This window comes from Myxocyprinus asiaticus, chromosome 16 (genome assembly GCF_019703515.2).
Source record: "Myxocyprinus asiaticus isolate MX2 ecotype Aquarium Trade chromosome 16, UBuf_Myxa_2, whole genome shotgun sequence".
NCBI classification, from domain to species: domain Eukaryota; kingdom Metazoa; phylum Chordata; class Actinopteri; order Cypriniformes; family Catostomidae; genus Myxocyprinus; species Myxocyprinus asiaticus.
This window is the reverse complement of record NC_059359.1, coordinates 44,031,492-44,052,777: the sequence shown is the minus strand read 5'-3', so window position 1 is coordinate 44,052,777 and position 21,286 is coordinate 44,031,492. Positions and strand designations below refer to the sequence as shown.

The following is a 21,286-nucleotide window of genomic DNA, read 5'->3' as shown; positions in this document are numbered from 1 at the left end:
AATTCTGTTTATTTAATCATTAATTAACAAATCCACAGCACTAATCTATAAAATAGAACTGGATTGCTGATGAAGTCATAACATTGAAGCCACTGCACCACCATATTTGTATGCCAAATATTGCAGTGTAAAGACCTATTGACCTAAAAGGAAAACATATCATTACAACCAGTAAACATTAGTCATTCAACCATCACTTGTATCTGAAATCTGCCTGTAAAGCCTTTCAGTGCAAACTTCCTACTTGTGTTGTCACAGTACCAGAATTTCAGTAGTCTGTACAGATACCAGTGAAATTTCATAGTTCTCATTATCTATTTCGATACCACAACAAAAATATACTAATATGATAATGTGCTATTGAACATACCACTTTAGTTATTTTTAATAATTTAATAATTATTTTAATTATAGTTTAATAATAATTATTTTCCAGAACTCCATGTTTTAAAGTTAAATTGAATTTCATCATCAGAATGGTGTTAAATCAATTAATTATTAAACATTTTAATAAATGAAAATAGAACTTTTCAGCACATCTTTGCATTTTTTTCCCCCAAACTTTTATTCAACAGCAGTCTTGCTTGTTATATATTGCTTAGTTATAATAATAATAATAATAATAATAATAATTATTATTATTATTATTATTATTGTTATCACAGTGAATATTACATTTTACTATACAGTTGTTATATATTTATGACACAATTTCTTACATTTCAGGCATCTAGCTTTTATTTTGAATCGTGCTTTTATTAGGACGTGTGTTTTTGCTGGAAGCTTCACATTTCGGGGAAAAACAGTTGGACAGTGCCCAGTGTGATCATTGAAGACTTTTAATACTGAAATCTCATCTCTTTACACTGGCCTTTGAGTGTGAAAAATGAAATGTAGGTTTTGGAGTGTTTGTATTTTAGATTACTTATGTTTGTGTATGTGGTAATTTTTAAATGTTGTTATGTTTGAAATGTTATTACTGTGAAGCACTTTGGCCAACTCTGTTTTTTTAAATGCTATAATTAAAGTTTCAGTTGAGATTAAAGTGCAAATGCTATGATTTAATTATATACAGTTGAAGTCATTAAAACTCCACAGATTTCATATTAGCAAACTATAGTTTTGGCAAGATGTTTAGGACATCAACTTTGTGCGTGACATGAGTCATTTTTCCAACAACTGTTTACAGACAGATTGTTTCACTTTTAACTGACTATATCACAATTTCAGTGGGTCAGAAGTTTACATACACTAAGTTAACTGTGCCTTTTAAGCAGCTTTGAAAATTCCAGAAAATGATGTCAAGCCTTTAGGCAATTAGCCAATTAGCTTCTGATAGGCTAATTGGCCAATTAGAGTCAATTGGAGGTGTACCTGTGGATGTATTTTAAGGCCTTCCTTAAAATACCAAACTCAGTGCCTCTTTGCTTGACATCATGGGAAAATCAAAAGAAACCAGCCAAGACCGCAGGAAAAAATTGTGGACCTCCACAAGTCTGGTTCATCCTTGGGAGCAATTTCCAAAAGCCTGAGGGTACCACGTTCATCTGTACAAACAATAGTACATAAATATAAACACCATGGGACCACACAGCCATCATACCGCTCAGGAAGGAGACGTTCTGTCTCCTAGGGAGGAACATAGTTTGGTGCGAAAAGTACAAATCAAACCCTGAACAACAGCAAAGAACCTTGTGAAGATGCTGGAGGAAACAGGTAGACAAGTATCTATATCCACAGTAAAACAAGTCTATATCAACATAACCTGAAAGGCTGCTCAGCAAGGAAGAAGCCACTGCTCCAAAACCGCCATAAAAAAGCCAGACTACAGTTTGCAAGTGCACATGGGGACAAAGATCTTACTTTTTGGAGAAATGTTCTCTGGTCTGATGAAACAAAAATTGAACTGTTTGGCCATAATGACCATCGTTATGTTGGAGGAAAAAGGATGAGGCTTGCAAGCTGAAGAACACCATCCTGACCGTGAAGCTTGGGGTTGGCAGCATCATGTTGTGAGGGTGCTTTGATGCAGGAGGGACTGGTGCACTTCACAAAATAGATGGCATCATAAGGAAGGAAAATAATGTGGAAATATTGAAGCAACATCTCAAGACATCAGTCAGGAAGTTAAAGCTTGGTCACAAATGGGTCTTCCAAATGGACAAAGACCCCAAGCATACCTCCAAAGTTGTGGCAAAATGGCTTAAGGACAACAAAGTCAAGGTATTGGAGTGGCCATCACAAAGCCTGATCTCAATCCAATAGAACATCTGTGGGCAGAACTGAAAAAGTGTGTGAGAGTAAGGAGGCCTACAAACCTGTCTCAGTTACACCAGTTCTGTCTGGAGGAATGGGCCACAATTCCAGCAACTTATTGTGAGAAGCTTGTGGAAGGCTACCCAAAATGTTTGACCCAAGTTAAACAATTAAAAGCAATGCTACCAAATACTAACAAAGTGTATGTAAACTTCTGACCCACTGGGAATTTGATGAAAGAAATAAAAGCTGAAATAAATCATTCTCTCTACTATTATTCTGACATTTCACATTCTTAAAATAAAGTAGTGATTCTAACTGACCTAAGACATGTAATGTTTTCTACGATTAAAAGTCAGGAATTGTGAAAAACTGAGTTTAAATGTATTTGGCTAAGGTGTATGTAAACTCCTGACTTCAACTGTAAATATATAGTCTACATGTGATGCACACTTTACAGTGTTTTAGTGCTCTGCTTTGTCATCTCATACAGTGTGACTGATTCTCAATGTCTGTGGAGTTTCCAGTGTATGAGCGGTCAGATTTATACATTCATTTAAATAATGCGGCTCATCCACAGTAAGATTGCAGCCTTTAGCAGCAATCACACTAGGACATATCACGATTTAATTTGATTAATTGTGGATTTCAGTGTAAAATGAGTAAGAGCACGCATTCAAAATAAACCTGTGAGCATTTTAAAGCTGTTGTGTGTCAGTCATCCTGCGCGCTGGTGCCGGATATAGAACTACTGGTACTACAGAAGCACTTGTTTCGTGCCATCATTTTTTATTTTAGTATCGACTTGGTACCGAAGTACCGGTACTTTTGAAAACACTACTTCCTACGCATGTAATTGTTTATTTATTTAGAGTCGAGAAATAAGGCTGTCCGGTGTTGTCACGATATAGCAAGCAGATATTGCAGCTTCTCTGACTTATTTTACAATTTCTTGATCCTTTGGTGAACATTGTGTTGCACTGATAAGCTGCACACTGGGGCAAGTGGATTCTCTGAAATCGTGATTTGTGTAGGCATAGCCTATATCTTCCCCCTTGCAGCGAATATTATCCATAACGAGTAAATTAAAACACTGGCAGTATCGGCTATCTGTCATTAAGGGCTCTTTGGCTGTTAAGGAGTATCAATATGGCCACTCGAGCACTTCCGGTGGCTTCACCTCCTGCTGGCAGTTTACCGTTAAATCAGCAATCCAGGTCTCACACACACACACACACACACACACACACACACACACACACGCATATATATATATATATCAGTGATCCACACTCTTGAGTAGGGGTAGGGGGGAAATCAATTCTGTTACAAATTGCGATTCTTCAGACAAACGATTTTAAAATCTTCTCCCTGATGAAAAAACTGTTTTTAATTTAATGTGAAAGATTATTGGTTTTTATTTATTTTTTTTTTTGCCTCCATTGCACATTCTGCTTTGTGCCCTTTGAGTCATCATGGCTGGATGGCCACTTCTAGGGAGAGTATTCACAGTACTAAATTATTTCCATTTGTAGACAGTTTGTCTAACTGTGGACATATGATTGTCTAAGCTCTTTCAGATAACTTTGTTACATTTTCCAGCTTAATGCAAAGCAACAAAAGTTTTTTTTTTTTTTTTTTTTTTGTGAGGCATGGCCCACGTCAGCAGATGCTTCTTGTGAATAGCAAACTCAAAATATTTGAGTGCCTTTTATAAGTCACAGTATCTCTAACCCACACCTCCAGTCTTGTTTCATTAATTGGATCCTAACTCCTGACTCTAAGTAGCTTTTTTTTTTTTATGTCATTAGCCTTGGGGTTCAAGTACTTTTTTCCAACCTACACTGTGAATGTTTGAATGATGTATTCAATATGTACAAGAATAATACAATAATTTTTGTGTTATTAGTTAAAACAAATTGTGTTTGTTCAGTATTGTAACTTCGATGAAGATCAAACCAAATTTTAAGACAGTTGTATACATAAATGCAGGTAATTCCAAAAGGTTCACATAAATTTTCTTGCCACTGTATATACACCAATCAGCCACAACATTAAAACCACCTGCCTAATATTGTGTGGGTCCCCCTCGTGCTGCCAAAACAGCACCAACCCACATCTCAGAATAGCATTCTGAGATGATATTCTTCTCACCACAATTTTACAGTGTGGTTATCTGAGTTACTGTAGACTTTGTCAGTTCAAACCAGTCTGGCCATTCTCTGTTAACCTCTCTCATCAACATGGAGTTTCCATCCACAGAACTGCCACTCACTGGATGTTTTTAGTTTTTGGCACCATGCTGAGTAAATTCTAGAGACTGTTGTGCGTGAAAATCCCAGGAGATCAGCAGTTACAGAAATACTCAAACCAGCCCGTCTGGTACCAACAATCATCCATGCGATTATCTAATCAGCCAATCATGTGGCAGCAGTGCAGTGCATAAAATCATGCAGATATGGGTCATGAGCTTCAGTTAATGTTCACATTAACCATCAGAATGGGGGAAAAATATGATCTCGGTGGTTTTGACCGAGGCATGATTGTTGGTGCCAGATGGGCTGGTTTGAGTATTTCTGTAACTGCTGATCTCCTGGGATTTTCACGCACAACAGTCCCTAGAATTTACTCAGAATGGTGCCAGAAACAAAAAAACATCCAGTGAGTGACAGTTCTGTGGATGGAAATGCCTTGTTGATGAGAGAGGTCAAGAGAGAATGTCAGTTCGAACTAGTCTGGCCAAAGTCTACGGCAACTCAGATAACCCCTCTGTACAATTATGGTGAGAAGAATAGCATCTCAGAATGCTATTCAGAGATGCAGGTTGGTGCTGTTTTGGCGGCACAAGGGGGACCTACTCAATATTAGGCAGGTGGTTTTAATATTGTGGCTGATTGGTGAATATATATAAATTTACTGTGACATTTTCAATCGTGGTTAATAATGAAACTATAAAATCGCGACATCGCGAGTCTCAAGTTTTGTTATAAACTACACATGTCTGTTTTCTTTTTATTGACCAACTGTTTAAACCTCTTGTAGCCGCAATAAAAGCAAGCACGTGGAAACAAACCCGGGACCGGGGTCCTCTGTCAGGAACATGGGAGAGAATGGCCCTCTCACAGAGACAGGCATGCTCTTTGAAGATGAGGAAGAGGACATCTACAAACTGGCCAGAGAGGAGGAAGACGAAGACAAGATGGCCAACTTTGACAAAGACAACGGCATAATTTCGGGACCCTCATCCTCCTCAGGAAGGATTTATGATCGGACCACCGTGCTCATCGAGCAAGACCCCATCCGATTGGACGAGGAAGGAGAGGAGGAAGGGATGACTTTTCTGCCAGAGGGAGAGGGCGATGGGGATGAGGGTTCCCTGGCCTTCATGGTTGACCCGGATGGCATGTCACAGGGCTACATTCACCACACCATCTCACCAGACCAGATCCAGTTCATCATTAACCCTGGCTCCACCCCTATGCCACGAAACATCGAGGGGGCCACACTGACGCTACACTCCGAGTGCCCAGAGACCAAGCAGAGAGAGGTGAGGAATATTTTGTTCTAACAGTTCATGCTGGATTTTATGAAACAAAATATTCAGCCTTTGCCAAGCACTTTTGGCCATCGGTCTCAAAAATTAGTGAGTAGCCAATCTAGACACCACTTTTGGTCACTACAGTCTCAACACCTAGTGTGTTGCCTGCTTAGACTGCATTTTTGGCTGTTACAGTCTCAAAACCTAATGAGTGGCCTATCTAGACAGCACTTCTGTCCATCACCATCTTAAAACATAGTGAGGAGGCATGTGACGGTATAAACTTTTCACATCACGATAATTGCTGAAGCTTTTATCGTGGTATACTGTATTATCACAGTATTAAATTACATTACAAAAACAGGTTGAAAGACTAAAAAACTTTATTGTTTTTGTCTTAAAAACAAGTTTAATTACTTTTTTCAATACCAAACTGGCCTTTTAAATTAACAGATAACAAAGAACTTTGAAAAGAAACCTGAACATTTAAAAAAAAATAATTCATCTTTTTTTTTTTTTTTCTGGATAGTAAGCTAGTTTCTAATATATAGCTAGATGCTAGCTACAAATTTACTAACCACAAGTTCACTCACACTGTATGGCAGCGTACAATCCATTGTGCTTATGGTGATGTCCAAAGGCAGAAGATGCAGTTTACTCCTAGATTGTTCTAACTATATGAGCTCACTTAGCGCCTTAAATTTATAAGGACATTATACATATACTCTGTGTAGACTAAGGAGAGTTGTCGTGAAAAAATAGAAGATTAAGAAAATATATAGTTTGGCTATATTTTCCTAGCGATCGCTGGTATTTTTATAGGTTTCTTGTCTGTAACAAAGCCTGTCATTTGCTTCAAGCTGCATATTCAATAAAAATGCTTTCTGCCTCATTCTATGAATGGAATCCATGAGATAAGTGAAAGAAGCTGTTAAAACCACTCGATAATAATTGAAAGTAAGACATACAAAAGCAATGTCATCGATGCCTCTGTTCAGAGGTGTGCAGTGCAAGCATGTCTAGTGAAACATGCCCATGTAAAGAGTTCTCACTAGGGATGCACCGATACCACTTTTTCTCTTCCGATATCTGAAATCTTAGTATCGGGCGATACCGATCCGATACCAGTGTTGTTTTTTTCATAATCAATTTAGAATATCTATACCACTAATATATAATTAGTGATGCTAATTATATGTAAAGAAACACAAACCTTTAACTACACATTATTTCAATATAAATTTACAAACTATTAAGAAAAACTTTATTGTTAAATAGTCTACTGGATAATGCTGCAGCAATATTGTTTTGCAAAAAACATTCAACTTGTATCTGGACTTTAAAGGATTCAGATCTCTTTTTTTGTTAAATTTAGTTGTAAGATATCAGTTCACTTTTCATTCACAGTTATGTTTTGGAACCCATTAAACTTAAATATTGTTATCATTTGTAAACAAATAAGAATAATAATAATACATTATTATTATTGACTTTTAGAATTTTAAATACAACAGTAATATATTTCAATCGTGCATCTTTAACTTTAAAACCCTCAGGCTTTTATTTTGACATTCTGAACTAAATGCATGTTATAAGTGAACCGAACTATTGAGCATCTACATCTGAGATAAAAATAGCCGTGACTGTGTGTGTAAACAGCAGCGCCATTCAATAACGTGCTGGTGCTGCACATGTATATTATATATTTACTTATTAAACACAGCCTTTTGTGATTCACAGAGCTATCGCACGTCTTCAAGTGGCTTTGAATAAAATGCACGAGTCATATGAACTGCTTCAGTGGTGTTTTTATGGTTCTTTTATGTCATTTTTGGAGCTTGACAGGAACAAACGTGACTAACACACAGTATCGGATTTGGATCGGGCTCGTCGGACCAATACCCAATCCATCTAAAAATGTCAGTATCGGAGCTGATGCCAATCAAGGTATCGGATCGGTGCATCCCTATTTCTCACTCTTTCTGTTTCAGTCATCTAAAAACTGTTTGCAAGAATACTGTCGTATATGAGAATGCTGCAAATGACCTCAGACCATCTCAGGTGGTACTGAAGTTTAGTTTGCTTTATTTCCATGGAGCAGTTTGCGCTTCACATGCTTTGTGAACGGAAGTCACACACGTGTATACAACCTAAACAAGTTCATCTTGAACCTAAAATGAATTTATGTTTCAATTAGTATTGTTGTTGTTGTTGTTATTATTATTATTATTATTATTATTATTATTGTTGTTGTTTACATTTTTTATTATCTTTATATCTTAATTTGTATTAATAATTTTCCACCTGTTGTAGACAGATACTTGCATGACGGCAAATGGAAGGGTGGTTATATACGATTTTTGACCACTTTGTTAATTTAATTGCTTTTTAGTTTCGTTTGAAGTGCAATTTGACTTTGGAAAGATCTTTGGTTTAAGTTTTTCATGTTTCAATAAATAATGTAAATTTTTAGAGCAGAATCAATAAAGCAAGAATATTCACAGATCCCTCGGCCGGGAAGTTGACGATGTTATTGGATATTGCAATATTTTTATTGGATATTGCAATAACTTATTGAGTTGCTTATCTAGACAGCACGTTTGGCCACTACAGTTTCAAAACTTAGTGAGTACCTTACAGTTGAAGTCAGAAGTTTACATACACTTAGGTTAAGGTCATTAAAACCCATTTTTTAACCACTCCACAGATTTCATATTAGCAAACTATAGTTTTAACAAGTTGTTTAGGACACCTACTTTGTGCATGACACAAGTAATTTTTCCAACAATTGTTTACAGACAGATTGTTTCACTTTTATTTGACTATCACAATTCCAGTGGGTCAGAAGTTTACATTCACTAAGTTGAAAATTCCAGAAAATTAGTTTCTGATAGGCTAATTGGAGCCAATTGGAGGTGTACCTGTGGATGTATTTTAAGGCCTACCTTCAAACTCAGTGCCCCTTTGCTTGACATCATGGGAAAATGAAAAGAAATCAGCCAAGACCTCAGAAAAACAATTGTGGACCTCCACAAGTCTGGTTCATCCTTGGGAGCAATTTCCAAACACCTGAAGGTACCACGTTCATCTGTACAAACAATAGTATGCAAATATAAACACTATGGGACCACGCAGCCATCATACTGCTCAGGAAGGAGATGCATTGTGTCTCCTAGAGATGAATGTAGTTTGATGTTAAAAGTGCAAATCAATCCCAGAACAACAGCAAAGGTCCTTGTGAAGATGCTGGAGGAAACAGGTAAACAAGTATCTATATCCACAGTAAAACGAGCCCTATAGCAACATAACCTGAAAGGCTGTTCAGCAAGTAAGAAGCCACTGCTCCAAAACCGCCATAAAAAAGCCAGACTACAGTTTGCAAGTGCACATAGGGACAAAGATCTTACTTTTTGGAGAAATTTCTTCTGGTCTGATGAAACAAAATGAACTATTTGGCCATAATGACCATTGTTATGTTTGGAGGAAAAAGGGTGAGGCTTGCAAGCCGAAGAACACCATCCCAACCGTAAAGCATGGGGGTGGCAGCATCATGTTGTGGGGGTGCTTTGCTGCAGGAGGGACTGGTGCACTTCACAAAATAGATGGCATCATAAGGAAGGAAAATTGTGGATGTGAATGTGGAAATATTGAAGCAACATCTCAAGACATCAGCCAGGAAGTTAAAGCTCGGTTGCATATGGGTCCTCCAAATGGACAATGACCCCAAGCATACCTATGTCAAGGTATTGGAGTGGCCATCACAAAGCACTAACCTCAATCTGATAGAAAATGTGTGGGCAGAACTGAAAAAGCAAGGAGGCCTACAAACCTGACTCAGTTACACCAGTTCTGTCTGGAGGAATGGGCCAAAATTCCAGCAACTTATTGTGAGAAGCTTGTGGAAGACTACCCAGAACGTTTGACCCAAGTTAAACAATTAAAAGCAATGCTACGAAATACTAACATAGTGTATGTAAACTTCTGACCCACTGGGAATGTGATGACAGAATTAAAAGATTAAATAAATCATTTTCTCTACTATTTATTCTGAAAAACTGAGTTTAAATGGATTTGGATAAGGTGTATGTAAACTTTTGACTTCAACTGTATCTAGACAGCATCTTTGAGCATCTAAGGCCAAATGTTCCGATTTTGGGGCATCAGTGACCCAGTGAATTATCTCTGGCAGTGGTGTGCAGTCAGCCCCTTCAAACGGAAAGAACGGAAATGATACGGAAAATGTATTTAAATGATGAAACATTCTCCGCCTTTTACTAAAAAAATTATATGCATTTAAGAAATGAATGAATTAAAATTAGTGCTGTCAGTCGCACTTTTTTTTTTTTTTCCCCAATCGTGATTAATCGCAGATTTTGAAAGTGCTGAAATTTGACACTATAACTGTTTTTCAGTGTGTATTATTTTGTGTTCTTTCTCGTGGACTCATTCTATGTCACCATCCACTGCCGAAGTTTGATTCCTTTCCTCAAGAACACAAGTACAGAGAACGCAGGAAATTAGCTGGATGTGTCCTTGAAATCGAGGATGCATCAGACGGTGACTTGTGGGCAAGAACTCGGTACTATGGTGGCAGACGAAGGACATTTATCATTTTGTTTTGTTTTTTCCTCAAGAGTTTCCCACTGTAAGCTTGTGAAAATCTGGTGGCTCGTGAGAGTCATTATACTCTGTCAATATTTGTTGTTTTTTTTGGTATAATTTTAATGCAGTAATAAACATGGAGAAAATGTGTGTTTACAGACTTTATTCTTTTAACGTGTCACTAGTCCTGCAAAACCTCACTGGTGTGATGATATTAATGCTGTCAGTGGTATGATAATGCCAGTAGTTCTCTCACTGGATTCTAATGTGCTGTGATGGTTAATTGCGCAACAGGAAGATTGCAGCACATCTCAAAGCTCGCAATAGATATGTTCTACGTCCTCCTGTCCTTCCGAGTTCGTTCTTCCAAGGTAGCTTTGCAAGACTGTTCTCCATAAGAACACAAGTCCATTCTCTGCGTTCTTAGAATTGAGAAACACCCTATATAAATTTATTTTCCTTTCAAAATGCATTTATTTCCATCATAGGAATAAAAAATAAAAAAAATGTTACAATATCATGCTTTATTAACATTTTCCAAACAAAGCATTCCACAGTATAAAGATAGAAATTGATTAATTGAAAGTCTCCCCATAGTTTGCATTTTCATTGCAGTGTGCATTAAATCTCTGAAACTCAAATCCTCCACAATCTGCAGGTAAACTGTGGCTATCCTCTTTCCTACTGCAATCGCGTAGCCGCATTCATGATTCGCGTCAGGGCATCAACGCCAGCGGCACTTTGAACTCCACATGAGAAGCGCTTGCAGACAAAATGTATCATTCTGCGTTTTGGTGATTAGCTAAGACTAAGGACGTGCACGAGTAGTCAAATACTCTAGTATTTGATCTGCAATAATTATTCAAAAAGTAAAAATACTATACGAATTTCGCAAAGATTTGCTTTGCCGACTATTAATACAGTGAGATGCATGCTAAATCCTGAACACACAAACTAAAACTGGCAGTTATAACAGGATGCACTGGGTTGAGCAAACCGTTCTGTCTGTACATTTAGATGGACACCAAAAAGCGGGTTATTGCGAGATTGTGGCTAACTGCGAGATAGCTGGTCCCTGTTTAAGTGTACTGTATAAGCGGTATACTCCTGTATATGTGCAGCTTGTCAGAAAGCAGCATCCCTGTAGCAACGTAATCCCCACGACGCTTCTGTAAACAACAAACATGGCATCTGAGAAAGACTTTGCTAGCTGAGGGAAGGGACATTCCATCATTTAAACTGGTGTGTATGAATGAGTATAGTTTACTGAGCATGTGGATATGCTTGTTTTTCTCAACAAAAACATGACATGAGATACAATATAAACATAACTATAATATGTTGAGTGTTTATATTCGTCCTGTACGTTAATTGTATCAGTCTACTTTATTAGCGGTTTCTTTTTCTTCGCTTTGCATTATCTTAAATGCTTGCTTTCTATACATTTTTGTTTTCACGCATTGCTTGTTTAAATGTTTTCAGTAAAAAAAACACAGGACATGATAAAAGCTTGTTTTGGATATAATTATAAGCTTGTTTTTTTTTAAATGGTGATGCAACCTTTGACTAAAAAAATTATTTTACGTCTCTTTCTCATTAATTACCTTCATTTAAATAAAAGAATATTAGAGTATTGTTTTTTTTTTTTTATGAACTTAAATATTAGAATACCCTACTATTGATGAATGCCCATCCCTAGTTAAGACTTGATGTGCTTCTGTGATAAAACTAATGGGCCTTACACAGGCTGAAAAATACTTGATTTCTTTTTCCATCATTTCATCACCGAAGCACGATTGTGTGTGTGTGTGTGTGTCTGCAGAAATTCTTTTATTTACCTAGATAAGAACCTCTCTCATAGGAGAGAGCATAAAGGTCAACTAGCGTGTTACGACAGTACCGCCCATAGAATGTCAATGGGACCGCCTTGTTATGGTGTTTTATGCTAAGCTTGTAGGCTCATTTTGGTAGAAGGGCTCTGGGGTGTGTTGTGCAGTGTGAGTCAGTGTAATGACTCTGGGCAAACACATTACAAAGGTTCTGCCCTTCCAATAAGTGCTTATGCTGGTCTATGTTGTATTAACGGTAAATGCGTTAATCGCAATTAAGAAAAATGAACTCGTTAAACATTTGAAATTAATCGCATCCATTAATGTGATCTCATCTTCATCAAAGTGACAAGTATAGACAAACACGATGGTGCTTAAGCTAACAACACAAACAATTCTAATCTTTCATTTCTTTACTGAACACATTAAACATTCACAGTGCTGTGGAAAAACTAAGTGAACCCTTGGATTCAATAACTGGTCAATCCTCCTTTGGCAACAATAACTTCAACCAAGCATGTCTGGTAGCTGTGGATTTAGATCTGCACAACATTCAGAAGGAATGTTGGACCATTCCAAAGCATCTCTGTTGAGTTAAGGTCTGGGCTCTGACTGGGCCACTCTAAATAGGGGATTTTCTCTCTTTTTGAAGCCATTCTGTAGTCATGGATTTACTTATATGTTTATGGTCATTGTCCTGCTGCATTACCCAACTTCTACTGAGCTTCAACTGGCACACAGCAACCCTGACATTATCCTGTAGGATATCTTGATAAACTTGGGAATAATTTTTTTTCCCCCAATAATGGCAAGCGGTCCAGGCCCCAAAGCAGTCCCAAATCATGGTGCTCTCTCTACCGTACTTCACCGTTGAGATGATGTTTTTTTTGTTTTTTTTTTATGTTACATTTTTGGTATGTGGTGCCCTTTTTACGCCATACGTAGTGCTGCGTGGTCTTTCCAAACAATTCAATCTTAGTTTCATCAGTCCACAAAACATTCTCCCAGTAGTGTCTCCCACCTAACACTAACCACAAAGATTAAAAAATGAGAAGTTTATTAAATTATTACTGCAACTTAAAAGTTTTATTGGGTACAATCATACAGCCGTATCACTAGGTCGCAGTGTTGGGGAGTAGCTAACTACATGTACAGACGCTACTAACTTAACCACATTTTTCAGTAGCTTGACAGTAGCTCAGCTGCTTTTAAAACAGAGTAGCTTTTCCAGTAGCAAACTACTTTTTCCAGCAAGTAGCGGTGTAGCGTGACCAAACGCTACATCATGATGGTCAGATTATAACTAATAGCCTTCCTTATTGCATAGAATCCAAACTTTTACCGGCAAAACTTCCGACTATCTGGCAGCATATTTCTGTCTGCTGATCAGAATCAGGCAGCGACGTCTTCTTTTGTAATGGCAGATCACAAACAAAAATAGTGAATTACCATCATCTACTGAGAGCTTATTACAGCTAACTTGGATAAGAAGAGATTGTCTGATGGTTATGTAAAGCGAGCAACCACAGTTTGTTTACCTTTACAAGAGTATATATTATTATAATAATTACTATCATGCAGAACTATTTGATTTCTCCATTTCTTAGCATTTAATTAGCTATTATTTTCATGTAAAATAAATAAAATGATTGGTAAAAGAAATCATTTATGGCATGTATTATTATGCAATGATCTAGGATGACCATACGTCCACTTTTTTTGGACAACCTAGAGCAACCTCTGTATGTGACCTGTAAAGCTGGCACTGGCATGTCAATGGCAAAAAAGTCAGAAAATACAATGAGCATGAACCCAGGTGAGGCCTGAGTCTTTATTCACATATTATCCATACTAAATATTATGTGACGAGAACAAAAAATGCCAGCCCAAGGAGAGTTTATCATAAAAATATGATCTTTAGGGAAGTAGGCTGCAGCTGGCCACTGCAGGACTGAAGAGTGTGAAGTATAGTATAAAAAAGATTTTTTTAATGGAATCTGATCTTTTTTTGTTTTTATTTTATACTGTTGTATTTTATTTTATGGCCATTATTAACTGTATTAATGTTACTATTCATTAAATGTATTAAATACATTTAATATATTTAATTAAACACATTAAATGTATTTAATTAATACATTAATTAATAAATGTCATTAGTGTAAATTTTGTTATTAATATTATTGGTTTGATAGTAACAAAAAAAAATTGCCTCATTAAGTAGCTTCAATGTAGCTAGCTACTTTTTGATAGTAACTTGTAGTGTAGCCCAAAACTAAATAAAAACAAAAACTAGTGAAATTTCAAAACTATAATAACCCTGGTTTCTCACACAGTGCTATCTTATGACATCTAAACACTATTACCATAGCACATGATAGTGTTGTCACAATACCAAATTTTCAGTCGTTGGTAAGATACCAATTTCGATACCACAGAAAAAAATAGGTAATATGCTATTGAACACACTCCTTTAGCCTATTAAAATGTTACATTTCAATGAAAATAATATATTAAAACAATAGCATGTTTCCTTTGAGTGGCTCTCAATTAAGTAGGCTAATAATTGCTTCCAAGTGTTTATTAAATAATCTGTCATGGAGACGCTCATCCCTTGAGCGCGCAAGCTTGCTGCAGCTAGATTATAACATGATGGCTCGCGACTTATTGTATCATAATGTACACTACCGTTCAAAAGTTTGGGGTCACTTGCCTGAAAAGATTATCATGATCTTAAAAATCTTTTGATCTGAAGGTGTATGCTTAAATGTTTGAAATTAATTTTGTAGACAAAAACATAATTGTGCCAACATATTAATATATTTAATTACAAAATTAAATTGAATTTAAAAAATAAAAGTTTTTGAAATTGATGACTTGGACCAAATAATAAAGAAAAGCAGCCAATAAGTGCCCAACATATATGGGAACTCCTTCAATACTGTTTAAAAAGCATCCCAGGGTGATACCTCAAGAAGTTGGTTGAGAAAATGTCAAGAGTACATGTCTGCAACTTCTAGGCAAAGGGTGACTACTATGAAGATGCTAAACTATAACACAGTTTTGATTTATTTTGGATTTTGTTTACTCACAACATAATTCCCATAGTTCCATTTATGTTATTCCATAGTTTTGATGACTTCACTATTATTCTAAAATGTGAAAAAAAAACAAAAACAAAAACCTATAATAAAGAATGAGTAAGTGTTTCAAAACTTTCGACCGGTAGTGTATATGTCATAGTACCATTTATGTTATTCCATAGTTTTGATCACTTTACTATTATTCTAAAATGTGAAGAAAATAAAGAATAAAGAATAAGTGACCCTAAACTTTTGAACGGCAGTGTATGTCACTGTGAATTTCTTATCGTGGAGAAAATTGGCAATATGCAGCTTTATTAATAAGAGAGAGTTTGTTTTTTTGTGAGTTAAAGATGGATTGAAGTGAACAGAAAGGTGAGAGGAAATCTACGCCCCATTATACACTGCAACAAAATATGTTTTTGATTTGTTTTTAATAAAGCCGTTTAGTTCCATACCATTTACAAAAAGAAAGTTTCCAAATATTAAGTAAAATTTTGTAATGATTTCTTGTCCAACAAACTGAAGATGCTGAAAATCCTTTAAATATAATCACTGGCTGTTTTGAGCTCATGTGGAAGGGCCACAGAACAGCAAAAATGCAGTGATTTGATTGTAACATGACAGATGTCACCAGCGTGTGTTTTATTTGCATTACATTGACATGCAAATGACCGGCCTTTACCCTGGCTATTGTGCCAAGCACACACACATACATACTGAAGGGTCATTTATCATATACTAACATCTGCACAACATTCATTTGTTATCTGTCTCCTAATAAACTTCTCTGGCTGTTCATTGTTTGTCTTTTGATCTTGTAATGATCATGGTGATTCATAATTCACCTGCTGTCAAGAGTTTTGTTTGTTTGTTTGTCATATTGTGTGTTAAATTGGCTCTAATTTTGTCATTGTCCTCATATAGTGACTGATGATGCTGGGCAATTTTGCTTCAGATAGGGGTGTGCTATAAAAGCGTCAATGTAAACTCACTGAGCACTTTATTAGGAACATTATGGTCCTAATAAAGTGCCCGACATGGTCGTCTTCTGTTGTAGCCCATTTCCATTTCAATGTGTTGTGCATTCTGAGATGCTATTCTGCTCACCACAGTTGTACAGAATAGGGCTGCAACTAACGATTATTTTGATAATCGATTAATCTAACGATTATTGGAGCGATTATTGCAGCGATTAATCATTAGCTCTTAACTCATTATTCAGCTTGTGCCCTGACTTAAAAGGTTGTATTAAATGTGCTTACTAACAGTAAAGAGGACAAAATCATCTTTTAAAAATACCTCTAAATGACATTCACTGAATTAAAGGAAAAAAATACTTTTTGTTATGTTTCATTCAGTAAAGAAATTCACTGCAAAAAATCCTATTGTTTTTGTCTTGTTTTCCAATTGAAATTGTCTAAAAATCCTTAAAACAAGATACATTTACTTGAGAAACAACATAAGATATTTAGACTTGCTTTAAGAGAACGTATCTTAAATATAAGTGTATTTATTCCACTTGGTTATACTTCTGCGAGTGCAGTAAAGACAAAATATCAAATATTCAAGATATATATTCTACAAAAGCAAGTCTAAATATCTTATATGCTGCTTCTCAGGTGAATGCATCTTTTTTTAAAAGGATTTTTAAATATTTTAAAATATTTGTATTTTTAATATTATATTCAACATTCTCAGATAAAAAAAAATTAAAATTCTGCAGTATACTTGCAAAAGAAAATGTACGTTGTTTTAAAGGAGTTTTAGATATTTATATTGGAAAACAAGCCAAAACAAAAACAAATCAAACATATTTTGTTGCAGTGTATATTGGGGTGAAGACTACTCTCTCTCACCTTTCTGTTCACTTCAATCCATCTCTAACTCTCTCTTATTAATAGAGCAGTGGATTGCCAGTTTTCTTCACGATAAGAAATGATTCAGTAAGTCATGAGCCATCACGTTATAATCTAGCTGCATTAAGCGAGCGCGCTTGAGGGATGAGCGTCCCTGTGACAGAGTGTGCATCAGCCGGATGCAGTTTCAATCTCTTCCCTTAGATCGGGACACTTCGTACAACTCACATGATATGTTTCCGTATTATTTGAACTTTAATAAAGTTATAACACATTAAATATAACTGCATTTAAGATGTAACGCAGGGGTGTTTCCTTTAAAGTTTTGCTTCAGCAGAGCGGCAGCTCCAGCTCCACTTATTCCACAACGAGAGTGCTTCTGTGTTTACTTATTTGGTATTTTTTTATAATTCCCAAATACTTTGCGATCTACATCACCTGAAGCTGTTTGGAAAGTTTAGAGTGCATCTGGACTGTGAGCAGTGTAATTCTTCCTCTCCTCAGTCAGGTGTGAACTGCAGTGCTGCTCTTGCGCATCATCATTAAAGTTTAATGTGATCACATGTTACGTTAAGTGAGATCAAATGACTATTCGACAATGAAAAAGTTTTGTCGACAATTTATTATTGTTGATATTGTCAGTCTGAGTTACCGTAGCATTTCTGTCAGCTCGAACCAGTCTGGCCATTTTCCCTGACCTCTCTCATCAACAAGCCATTTCCGTCTGCAGAACTGCCACTCACTGGATGTTTTTTGTTTTGGCACCATTCTGAGTAAATTCTAGAGACTGTTGTAGATTAACAGTCTTAACTTTTGGGGATCAAAACCGACCCTGAATTGGCGTTCTTCTTATTGGACAGGTAAGCTTGCATAACTGCAAAGCATGTGAAATATAGTGTCATAAGGATTGATCTGTGTAATTTTAGCTAACCTGATCTTGCCTCCACAGTCATAATCAATGATAATCTGTAATTATTCAGCAAGGTAAACTACAATAACACATGAAATGAATGCTAGACAATGTTCAAGATAATGCAGAAAGACCCATTCATTAGTGTAACGTAGCTTGGTTATACAGAACAAATATACAGATCTATAGTCAGACCTATATCCACACTTTGTTTTAGCCCTGTTCCAGCACTGGAGAGTCAAATATAATATACAGTCTCAAAGATTGTAGTAAAACATTCATAACTGTGTAATTTTAATTATGCTACCGCTGCATCTGTCAGCATGATGCCATGAATCACGTTCAGTCTCTTTGTACATTACATCATTGTTTTGGATGCTCACACGCTCGCATCCCTATGGAGTGTATGCACGAACACGAGCAACAGGCAGCTGGCTGCAGTTCACTTAATGGCCACAGGTGTCATTAATAACAAGGGTTTCTGAATCTTACATACTGCACCTTTAAATGTAAAGTAATTAGTAACTTTTCCAATTAAGAAATCTATAAAGTAATCTGGTTACAGTTAAAGAAGTTGCTGGGAATTTGTAGTTGATTACTTTTAAAGTAACTTATCCAACGCTGGTGTGGATATGATCAGGAAACATTGCAAGCTGGATTCAAACTGCATGATGACTCAATTGTATGCCATACGCTTAATAATGGCAAGAACTATATCTCAGTAATCATCTTTAATAATTGAAATACCAATTTATTTATGTGTTGTAACGTTTGTTGTGGAGCCCAGCATTGTGGTAGTTTGGTGTAGATTGTAAAATAAATTGGAATAAGCAAACAGAAAGCATCTGTTCCTCAGAGTCAGTTTTATCTCGTAATCTTTTAATTAAAGACAGTAATATTCAAGCTCTGTTCATCTCTTAGGTGAAACGCTACCAGTGCATGTTCGAGGGCTGTACGCGCACCTACAGTACGGCAGGAAACCTGCGCACGCATCAGAAGACACACCGCGGTGAATACACATTTGTGTGTAATCAGCAGGGCTGCGGCAAAGCCTTTCTCACATCCTACAGCCTGAAGATCCACGTCCGCGTCCACACGAAAGAGAAACCCTTTGAGTGTGATGTTCAGGGCTGTGAGAAAGCCTTCAACACACTCTACAGGTGAACTCCACTGTCAACATACAATACATTTAGTTTCTATTTGTATAGGGCTAGGTATTGATACAGAGTTCCCTGTTAGAATCCAATTCACAAGCTCTCGATTCGATATCGATTCATATGGGTATATTTCAGTTATAATGTCCATTTTGCTTACATATGAAAGAAATACTTTCCCAGCTAATGCTGTTAGTTATACAGGGGACCTTCTAACTAGGTACATTACGAAAATATGAATTTGACTTATTATATTTGATTAGTTTTTCATCATTTTGGTCACATTTGAGCTTTTTATTAATTAACAAATCCATGTATTACATCAATAAATATGATATTATATAGCATATAATATTTTTGTTACATGTCTATTGTTTACATGCGTAATTTGCAATTTACAAGTTTTCAGATTGATCTGTTGAACATATGCTAAAAACCGGTACTTTCTCTCTAAAAAAAAAAAAACGCGCCATTTCTGTAAAGAGCAACTGTAAATGAGCGCATATTAACAAGTGCGACTTCTTTATCTCGTCCGTACTATGTGTGAGTAGAATTAAATGTTTATGTTGTTTTTGATCAACAACTGACTGTAAAGAACAGAAAGGGTATTAAAAGAGACATTATTCAATGACAAATGGATTGAGTGGATCTCGTCTTTGGACACACATTACACAGAACGAGTCAAACCAATCTTTCACTCACGGAGTAAAAAGATCTCGGTGCTGAACTTTTCCCCACTCTACTACTCAATCAATGGTGAGTGAAATCTGAACATTTATCAGCCAGTGGCTAATCGTAGACTTTAGTCGAATAGCATGAAATTTGGTTGCAAATGCAAGTGATTTCCTCTCATTGTAGTAGAGGATTGCGCATAGACTAGAAGATTGATCTTGGGATATAAGAATCAATATCGAGATCGTTCAAATGAAGATCGCAATGCATCAGAAAATCAATATTTTTACCCAGTCATATATTTGTATGCTCATTTTGTTGCTCATCTTGCTGTGTAAGCTTTGCTATGATGAGATTTCAGTTAAAACATTAGGTAGGTGTGAAACCCAGTCCAAAAATGTCAGTTCTTTTGAGTTGGCTTGTGAGACGCCACTTTAAAATATATTATTTTCTGAGACAGTAATGGCATTGTGTTGAACAGAAAGTTTGTGTGTCTCAGAGGCTTGTGCTGTAAAATTTTGCTCATGTGGCTATTAGCCTGAAGCCACCAATCTGACACCATCCACTTCCTGTCACTGCACTGCTACTTATGAACTCGATTCATGTAGTCATTGCTCAGGGTGCACTGTATGGGACATTAGGAAAGTGGTTGCTTGCAAGCTAGTTTGGTCTGTCAATTTATTAAATGTTGTTGTTGTATTAGTAAAACCTTTTTTTTTTTGTTTTTACAAAATAGCAGCTCTGTTTCAAAACCTAGTGTGCTTCCTTGCTGAGTACTGTCTATATAGGCAATGTACTTCTCTGAACCAGAGAAGGTTAATGGTGGTGGAAATTAGGGATGTGTGGAACAACTAATTTCACTGACATTTAAATGAAAAGTTTGGAGTCGACTACTCTTAAAACAAAGCAACCCCAAGAAAACAGTCAAAAAACATTGTGTTTATTCGACCCATTTAAATTAATTCCAACAGCCAAATCCGATGCTAAATTCAGCTGAAAAAGAGGCATTTATCTGTGACGTGCTTGACCTGAATTATCATCATTGTTGGCTACATTATATGTAGAACATGATACGCATTTAATGAATCAATGTTAGGGAATAGAGGTATATTTATTGAAAACAAATGAATAAATGGTCCAGGACCAATAGAGCAACCCTAATAGCTTGTTCTGAAATCAACAAGTAAAAGTTACTTAACCTACAGTGATGTGAAAAAGTATTTCTGGATTTCTTCTATTTTTGTGTATTTTTCATACTAAATTGTATTTATTATTTTTTAGATCTTCAAACAAGATATAACATTAACAAAGACAACCTAAGTAAACACAGAATACAATTTTCAAATATATATATATATATATAATTTTTTTTATTGAAGCAAA

The 21,286-nt window shown here is 36.2% G+C and overlaps 1 protein-coding gene across 1 annotated transcript in view; it reads left to right on the top strand.

Annotated features, from left to right (window-relative positions):
• Nucleotides 1-21,286, top strand: part of LOC127453878 (metal regulatory transcription factor 1-like) — a 63,095-nt gene that overhangs the window by 13,784 nt on the left and 28,025 nt on the right. The window contains exons 2-3 of the mRNA XM_051720624.1: nucleotides 5,299-5,803; nucleotides 18,999-19,237. Coding sequence (XP_051576584.1) covers nucleotides 5,299-5,803; nucleotides 18,999-19,237 — 744 coding nt within the window. The remainder of the gene's footprint in view (nucleotides 1-5,298; nucleotides 5,804-18,998; nucleotides 19,238-21,286) is intronic.